At 43.1% G+C, this 9778-nt stretch overlaps 1 protein-coding gene across 1 annotated transcript in view; it reads right to left on the minus strand.

The window, feature by feature from the left end:
• LOC110331807 (NACHT, LRR and PYD domains-containing protein 1a-like) overlaps positions 1–9778 on the minus strand; it is a 48941-nt gene that overhangs the window by 27055 nt on the left and 12108 nt on the right. The window contains exon 3 of the mRNA XM_029546118.1: positions 4491–6156. Coding sequence (XP_029401978.1) covers positions 4491–6156 — 1666 coding nt within the window. The remainder of the gene's footprint in view (positions 1–4490; positions 6157–9778) is intronic.

A 9778-nucleotide genomic window follows, 5' to 3' on the forward strand; every position in this document is an offset into this window, starting at 1 on the left:
ATTTTGCATTTTCTTCGATTGTTCTGTCCATTATCTCTATGGAATCTTCTGCATCTGAGATTCTCTCTTCCATCTCTTGTATTCTGTTGCTGATGCTGGCATCTATGGTTCCTGATTTCTTTCCTATGGTTTCTATCTCCAGAGTTGTCTCCCTTTGGATTTTCTTTATTGTTTTTACTTCTATATTTAGATCTTTGATTTTTTTCAATTCCATCACCTGTTTGGTTGTGTTTTCCTGTAATTCTTTAAGGGATTTTTGTGCTTCCTCTTTAAGGCCTTCTACCTGTTTAGCCGTGTTCTCCTGTATTTTTTTTTAAGTGAGTTTTTAATTTCCTTCTTAAAATCCTTTACCAACATCATAAGATATGATTTTTAACTTGAATCTTGCTTTTCAGGTGTGTTGGAGTATCCAGGACTCTGTGGTGGGTGTACTGGGTTCTGATGATGCCCAATGTTCGTGGTTTCTGTTAGTAAGATTCTAACATTTGCCTTTTGCCATGTGGTAATCTCTGGCTTTAGTTGTTATAGCTGTCTCTGGCTGGAGCTTATTCTTCCTGAGATTCGATTAGCCTCTGTCAGCACTCCTGGGAGTCCAACTTTCTCCTGAGACTCAGAGTTCTCTCTGCAGGCCACCTCACCTTAGACAGGGAAGGATCAAAGATGTCTGGAGCTCAGATCTGCTTCCTGGCTGACGATGATGGCCAGAAACAGGGCCTGTCCCAGAAGCTATGTTCAAAGAATGATGTTTTAAAAAAGATTTACCTACTTTGTTTTTTTACTTTATGTGCATGATTTTTATGCCTGATTTTCTGTGTCCTCTATGGAGGTGGGAGCCAGCAGAGGTTAGAAGCCGAGTCTAGGATCATCTGGGACTATAGTCAAAGGTGGTGTTATCCATCTGCTGTCGGTGTTGGTAGTGGCTTCACATCTTCTGAATGAGCAACCAGTGCTCTTACCATTTCAACCACTCTCCCAGCCCACAAGGATGGCAGTTTTGATGCATTGTCAGTATTTACAATGAATGAACATGGAAATCCAGACTGCATTATTTAAAAAGCCTAAGGTGGCATTATGAGCCACAATCAGAGAAATTGCTCTCCCTGCCATCTTTGATACCTTAATTTCCTGAGCTGATTTTCCCCCTTGCCCTTGGTGTTGGCCAATTCTGCCTTGGAACTGTTTTCCTTGTTTGCAATGGCCTCTTGTTTATCTCCTTGCCTTGTCTGGCTGACTTTTTCTTTCAACTTTATTTTCTTACTTGTAGCTGGAGCCTTTCACTCTCTGATGGGGTTGTCCTCAGAGTCCTAAGGGCAGTGTGCTTTCAAAGCCGGCTGGTGTTCCTGGTTCCCCTTTCCTTATTTGACCTCTGTCTTTGTACATCCTCAGAATTCTTCTGAAGTTCCATATAAGACTTCTACTCACAACATTGGTCTCAAGCCCTTCAAGACTAACTTTTGTAACCATAGATACTTAGAAACAACCTAAAATGGCCAAGAATAGGAAAATGATCCAACTGGCCGTGTTATTCTATGTAGGTATTTTCATAATGCTATTGAGAATGATACTGTACTAGACATTTAGTTCTAGAGAAGACAGCCTTGATTCACTGAGAAAACAAATATGAATATAAGATAACAGATAAAGTGTGACTCAGTTTTCCCATAAGCAAGTATACAGAGAATAGACTAAAGGGCATAACACAATTTTACCTTTAGGCTGAGGATCAAAGCCAGGGTCTTGTGCTTGCTAGATGTGGTGTTTTGAATGAGATGTCACCCTGAGTCATGGATATTTGAATATTTGTTCAAGTCATGGTGCTTGTAGGGGAGGCTTAGGAGTCTTTGTGGCAGAAAGTATGTCACTGGTGACAGGCTTTTAGATTTCAAAGCCTTGACTCTGTCCCAGTGCTTCATTTTCTGGTTGACAGCTCTGCCTGCATTTCCTGATGCCTGCAGGCCTCAGGTCCAGTCAGATAAAACCCAGCACCCCCATTCCCCCAAATGCCCTCTTACCAAATCCCCCTAAAGCACACCCAACAGGGGTAAACTTCATCCTGTCTTCTGAACTCCATTTTCAGGCCCACAACTCTTCCTGCACTTTCAGAAGCCCACAGGCACCAGAAATATCCAGGTAAGGCCCCATTTCAAGTCCTTGCCTGCCAAACCTCCTTAAAACACACTCAACACCACCAAACTGCATTCCATACCAGACTCTATTTTTCTGGCCCACAACTCTGCCTGTTTTCCCATAGGCCACTGTAATACCAAGGACTCCAGGGCACACTGGTACTAGGTACCCCAGAGACAAATTTATCACACAAAACTCCGAGGCCATACAGGGCAAAAAACTCCTGAGGAGCCACCTTCCTAGTCACCAGAACTTCAGACCACTTAGGCCAGAAGACAGAGAGGAAACAAAAACCAAGGGAAAAATAATACAAAAAACTCCCATCCAATAGAGATAAACTCAGAAATCAGCACATAAGCCTATACTAATGACAAAACTCGGAGGGCTAAAAGACAGTTTAAGAATACAATAAACAAGAGCCAGGGAAATATTTCAACAACAGAGCCCATCTGTCCTACTACAGCAAGTCCTGGATACCTTAACACAGTTGAAGTACAAGAACGTGACCTTTAATCCAATCTTAGGAAGATGATAGAGGCCTATAAAGGGGGAATTAATAAATCTCTTAAAAATACAGGAAAGTACAATCAAACAGATGAAAAATGAATAAAACTGTTCAAGACCTGAAAATGGAAAAAGAACCAATAAAGAAAACACAAACTGAGGAAATTCTGGAGATGGAAAACCTAGGCAAGAGAACAGAAACTACAGATGCAAGCACCACCAACAGAATACAAGAGATAGAAGAGAGAATCTCAGGTGTAGAAGATACTATAGAAAAAAATCAGTCAAATATATCAGTCAAAGAAAATGTTACAATAAAAAGTTTCTGACACAGAACACCCAGGAAATTTGGTATGCTATGAAAAGACCAAACCTAAGAGTAATAGTGAGATGCCAAATCTTTTAAGTTCATACTCCCTTTTAGAGAACCTGACCTAAGTTTGAAATCAGGTAAGCTAACAGGCTGGTACCTTAGTTTCCAAGTTGGCCCCTAACAAAACCCAAGCCTAGATCCAGCCTCTAGGCTAATCCTCAACAAAATCAATGTTTCCAGGTTACACCCTCAACAAGCCCAGTGTCTCTCGGTTATTCCCCCAGCAAATCTGCACCACCAGGTTACAAGTCAATACAGATCACCAATACAGAGGAAAGCAGAAACTATATTTATAATATGACTCCCAGCACCAGCCAATTATGTTAAAGGCCACAGCATCTTTCCCATTAGATGCTTGCACATGTACTCCCTGGTTGCTGCTTACTATAAAGCCTTGCCCCAGTAGATATTTGGGGCACTCTCACTACCAAAATCATCCTGCATGACAGTGGTGCATTGGGGGTATGTGTGTGAGATAGCTCAAATAGAATGTAGACCCTGCTGTGATTTGCATCAGATTCACTCTTGTCTTTTTTGGGGGATCACTAACATTTCCCTGGTACTACAATAGGAATAGAAGGAGAAGATTCCTAGCTCTTCTAGCTCAGATAATTAGGAAACAGTTTCAACATGTAAAAGCAGTAGACTTATATAAAACATTACTACCCCTGAGAATCTCTCCACTTAAGTAAACACTCCCCTCCCTGATACCTGGTATGTGCCTGATCATTGCAAGAGTCACTCCCTATGTAATTAGAGTAATCGGCTGTCTTCTCTCACAGTTTCTGTGGTCCTCGGACAGCAATTGTATTCTCCTCTTTTGATTGATTGGTAGAGGCTTGTTTAAAATAAGTATTTAATAAATATTAATGGCATGAATCTTGTAGAGGGAAGGAAACACATACTGATTCTAAGTAAGGCATACTGCACAGTAGTATCAACCCCTGGAAGAAGTGTACCTTGTTATTGGGATTGGCAGAAGAAGATTAGGAAGCCTTTCATGTGAGGTGCCAGTGCCAGGCTGGCTTCATTGACACACACAGATATTATCTGGGCAGTGAAACAGTAGGGATTCACATACATATGCATTCTGAGGTGATAGGCAAAGATCTCAAGGCCAAGGTTACTGTCATACAGATAGGGGATGGTGCCTGCAGGAATGAGCTGTTTCTCAGAGAGAAAGCATGCTAAGAGGGAAGATCAGTAGCTGTGTCCATTGGAGCCCTGTGAAGGGTGAAGATGATTTGAATCAGAGAAGCTGGGTGTTCCTCACCGAGGCATAGGGGGAGAAAAGTTCATAGTCCCATCCTAGGATCAAGCACACAGAGGTGAATAGAGAAATGTGGTCAGATTCAGCAGTTAGATGTCTATAATGACCTGTACCCCACTGCCCTGGAACTAGCTAAGAGTGCCGGTGTTGCTCAGAACATGTGGGTTCATGGGATCCACAGGGAATCTGGAGAGTGGGCTGTGTCTCCATACTCACAGAACCATCCTGGCGACTGTCAGCTTATGTCCCTGCTGTCCTTTCATGTTCACCTGAAGACTCGTCACATGGTTGCAGAACTTAATGCAGAAAGTGACCACCATGAGATCCATGTCTGTCTGTACCACCAGGTGCTTCACATTTGTCTGCAACACTCTGGATTCCATGTAATTTGTGTCAGGCCCTGTTAAGTGAAAATTATGTAACACATATGTCAGGAGCACCTCTTCCTGATTCTCATACAGACAGTGGAGCAAACCCAGATGATGTTGTTGATAGGGTGGGTTCCCTAGGATGCTCCATAGCAGCTTTGACTTTGTCAAAGGCAGTTTGCAGTCAAAGATCTTTTCCATTTCTCTCATTCCCTGTTCATTCACAAGACCAAATAGAAAGCGTATAGTGGGTACCTCACACAGGGCATGTCTTCCATACACTTCTATCAGTGTTTCCACAGTTCTTTTGAATTCCACATCACCACATCTTTCCTCACTATCCTCCAAGATGTAAGACATGGCTGCAAAGAACTCCTGGAGGCACAAGTGGGCAAAGCTGTAGCTCGGAGAGCTGGGCTGCTTTTGAAGGACACCAGTCTCCAGGAAAGTGGCAATGGCATCCTCTGCTAACCCTTGCTTACAGAGGTCGCTCTCACTGAACAGGGTCCTTCTTTTCCAGATGCCTTCAGCAGCCAATGAGCAGAGGTCTCTGAGATGGGTCCTCATGTGCTGCCTTGGGATTGTCAGGGAAAGGTATTTCAGGCAGAGGGCTGTGATGGTCTGTGAGGTCAGTGAGAAGACTCCACCCTGCTCCATCTGCTTTTTCAGGCAAGAGCAGACCAACCAGCACATCCAGGGAACCTCACACAGGGTCAGGAGCACTGGGTTAGATACCACCAATGTAAGAGCATTAATTGCATCGCACTCCTTCACAAAATATTTGTGGAAATAGTCCTCCCGTTCCAACTCAGAGAACCCCAGGACTTCCACCCAACGTGGCTGCCCCAAGTAAGGAATAAGCTTCTGTAGAGCTGTGGTCCGAGCTGTGAGCAATAAGGAAGCCCCAGGGAGGATGGATTTCCCTAGTAAACTGCCCAGCAGAGTGTGCACAGGTTGTGTTTGACTCCAGTGCAGACATAGCTCAGGATTCTGTTCCTCCAAGTCCCATGCTGGCTCATCTATGCCATCCAAGATGAAGAGCAGCTTCTTAGGGTGAGACAGGATCTGCCTGATGGGAGTTGTGGGCACTTCCTGGCCTTGTGCTATGAGCTCAGCTAGACTCAGCTGCTTGTGCTGGGCCAGCTCTCTGCAGCTGAAGAAGAAGACATGCTGGAAGCGATCCCTGTAGAGCAGGCCTTCCTTCCAGGCTCTCTTCACCAACCTGGCCAGTGTTGACTTCCCAATCCCAGCAGCCCCCTCTATTATGACTAATTGAGGCTTTTTATGGGTACCTCTGTTTGGACTAAATAAGTCTTTGATCTTAATCATATGCCCTCCTTCTTCTGGTGCACATGGATACCAACTATTCCTGAACAAGTTTTCTGAGCCTCTTGTGCACAATTTTTGGAAGAGTAGTAGGTTTGTCAACTTTTGGAACAAATTCTCCCTTTTCATTGACCATGTGGGGTAAAGAGTCTCGTCTTCTTGTTTCATATGTACTTTTGGAATGGCCCCTGAATAAAAGAGAGAAAAATTAAGAGAAATGTTCATATTAGGGTTGTCTGTTCATTCAATCTTTCCTTTCCTTCCTTTGTTCCTTCCCTCCTAACTTCCTTCCATTCTGCCTTCCTTCCTTCTTACCTTTCATTGATTCTTCAACATCTGGATCAAGTTAGGCATCTGTGTAAGCTGTATAACATACAGGCTATGGACATTGATACATTCTGAGAAGCTCAGTGCAGAAAAAATGTGAGTTTAGTGTAGAAGATCCTAGTTCAATTGTTAATGTGACTAATAATTCTGTGTGACATTCATTCAAACTTCAGATATTTATTGATTTCTTACTCTGTGCAAGACTTGCTCTTGAGGCTGAGACTAAAGGGTGAATTCACAGGTATAACTCTGTCCTCAGTTCACATATGAGATGATCCACTAGCTTTACTGAGTTCAGTTTTCTCACCTATAATTTGGGGACTGTGGACTCTCCCTGTTGGAGTTCATAGAGTAGTTGGGGAGATTACAGACAGTGGAGTGGATGTCTCCTCCTGGCAGATCCTAGTGGACCCACCATTGCAGTCCTGACAACATCCTTCTGCAAGTCCTGAGATTGTGGGTCTGACGGGAAGGTCTAGGATACCAGAGATTCCATGGTTCAGGATATAGACTTGGTTCCCTGTCCCCAGGCCTAGCAATCTCTGGTGTATTTTATACTGTTATCTTTGGTACAAACAAGCCTTGTGCATGGCTAACATTTGAGTGTCCTTCATCCCTTCTGAAACTTACGCTGAATTTTAGTTACCAACATACAAGTAAGGGATACAGGTCTAATGTGAGTGTTTGGAGTCATGGGAGCATTCCCCTTAATAATTGGCCAATACTTATCTTCTAAGAATGGGGAAACTGTTGTGGGAAAGGACATCCTTTCTTTCTTGTAGGTAACTGTTTGTTTTTTATATTCTATTTTTGAAGCTGAGTAGTCATAGTTTTCAATCTTAGACTCCCAGCCTCCAGAACTATAATTAATATGCAAACACAAACACAAATCTCATCTCACCATTTTATTTCAAAGGAGCTCAAGACAAGACAGACAGTAGGTCACCCCATGTACTAGAATCCAAGTTCATTCTTTAATACATGCTAGTTGTCCAAAGTACAAGGCAATACTGCCATGGATGAGGTGTTGGAGATAATTTGGTGAGAGCACTGAGTGTAGCATTAATTCACACAAGTAGCCCTTGAGGACCAGCCTTCAAGGGCTAACTTGCCTCTGAAATCAGGATGTATAGATGTGCACTGTCATCTATAGGAATACTTCTAACATCTCCTGAGTGCAGCAAGCTGGCCACTCATGTCTGTGGGAAAGGTCTGTCTGGCTCAGGACATGTCTCCTCAAAGTGCCAAGAGAGATCCCGGCTCTTCCCAGATCACTTTCTCCAAGACCTCCCAGATGGAATGTATCTGTTATCATGTACACATAGAAGTTTTTGTGGGCCTGTGTGCTGGAGGCTTTCCACAGAGATCAGTGGCCCAGCTGGGTGCAAGGGTTCAGGCAAATGGAAGTGAGTGCAAGCAGGGAGGGGGAAATCACCCCCACTGCTGCCTCCACCTCAGTTGCTCCAAGATACTGCACCCATCTTCCTGCGCTGAGTCAGGTCAGGCTGAGCCCATGAGAGGCTGACTAGTCATGGAGGAGTGCAGGGGTGGGGAAAGGGCTTCTGGTGGTGTTTCAGGAGAGCATACCACTTCCCAAGTGGCAGTATCACAGCTCTTATGACAGAAGCTCTCAGAGGATGGAGTAGTTCTCACACATTTTTACTCCTGGATAGTATTCTTATATACAGTTTTGGGGTGGGTCAGGGTTTAACAGTAGGTACTTCCCATTGGCTTGGTCTCATATCTTGGGGATAACTTATCTGCATGTGGGAGGGCTTGGGGTGCTGCTCCTACATGACTGATGGCTAAAGACCTCTCTATGGGAGGGTTGTGGTGTGCAGTAGCTACGGGACAGGAGCTGGGGATTCAGGAGTGCAGCAAAACACCTACAATCCCTGCAGGGTCACTGGGATTTCAAGCCTGTGTTTGACCAGGGACCAAGCTGCCTTTCACAGCCCACCACCCCAAATATTTCCTTTCCAGTTTCACTACACCTGAAAAGCACCTGGGAGACAGCAAGATGGCTCAGCACTTAAAGAGTTTGCAGCAAGAGAGTGTGGACTAGAATTTACATAGCAAGATTCCATTTACATGCTATATTTGTATTGTGTCCCCCTGTTCTTTCAGGCTCAGAAGCTAAGACAGCTTCTTCCCCAGGGTATGGCTAGCCAGAATTGCTCCATTGTTGAGTTCTGGGTTTATATGATGGAATGGTCTCTCTCCATGAATAAGAGAGCAACTGAGGAAGATTCCTAACATCAATTTAGTGCACTCACATGTAGATGCACGGTGTGACTCCCTACTCATACATGCACTCACACTGGTAAATATACATTTATATATGTATGCATACCACCCTCCTGACACACACATACACACACACTCACACAGAAGAAATAAAGCCAATAGAACTCACATAAAGTAGATGGAATTGGGAAATATTCTATTTAATAAGGCAATCCATTGCCTAAAGAGGAAAATTTCACAAGTTTTCTATCATATATTTAATCCTAGCTTTACATATTTTGATTTGTATGTTTAATTTTAAATATTTTTTTTACCTCTGTACACATTTACAGCATCTCTGGTCTTCTCCTGTCTCACTTTATTTTTCCTGTGTCCCTCCTTTCCATTTCAAATTTAAACCTTTTTGTCTAATTATTTGTACAAACACAAATACATAATACAAAACACACAAACACACACACACACACACACACACACACACACACATTCTGCTGAGTCCATTAAGTGCTGCTGGTATGCATATGCTGAACACCTGGGATTGGATAACCTATGAGGGACTCATTTCAAGAGAAGACTGAATGTCTCTCTCTTTCTCACCAGTCATTAATTACCTGTAGCTTTTCATCTAGAAGTAGGGACATATAAAGCTTGTTTGGGGTGTTTCTAGAGGTAGGTAAACTCTAATGATCCCAAGAGACAGGTTGGATAAAAGGACTTGAGGGGTGAAGATAGAGTACAACATTTACTATATGAAAATGGGATTTAAATTTAAGTGATAGGAATTGTGTGACAGGAGAGGTGTGGATGGGAATGGATTAATGAAAAATAACAATGTATAAAAGTTACTTATGGAAACATACTACTTTGAAGTTAATAAAAAATATAAATTAAATAAATGTAGGCTATTGAGCAATGAGTGAGTGGTGTTTCACTCAGATGTCATGAGCTACTAAATTCAAATCTCAGTGCTAAGTATGCAATACCTCCTAAAGAGCTACTGGTCATGGAGAAAGCAGACACTCCATGTCTTAGTCAGGGTTTCTATTCCTGCACAACATCATGACCAAGAAGCAAGTTGGGGAGGAAAGGGTTTATTCCGCTTACATTTCCATACTGCTGTTGATCACTAAAAGATTCAGGACTAGAACTCAAGCAGGTCAGGAAGCAGGAGCTGATGCAGAGGCCATGGAGGAATGTTCTTTACTGGCTTGCTTCCTTTGGCTTGCTCAGCCTGCT

This window comes from Mus pahari, chromosome 14 (genome assembly GCF_900095145.1).
Source record: "Mus pahari chromosome 14, PAHARI_EIJ_v1.1, whole genome shotgun sequence".
Lineage (NCBI taxonomy): Eukaryota > Metazoa > Chordata > Mammalia > Rodentia > Muridae > Mus > Mus pahari.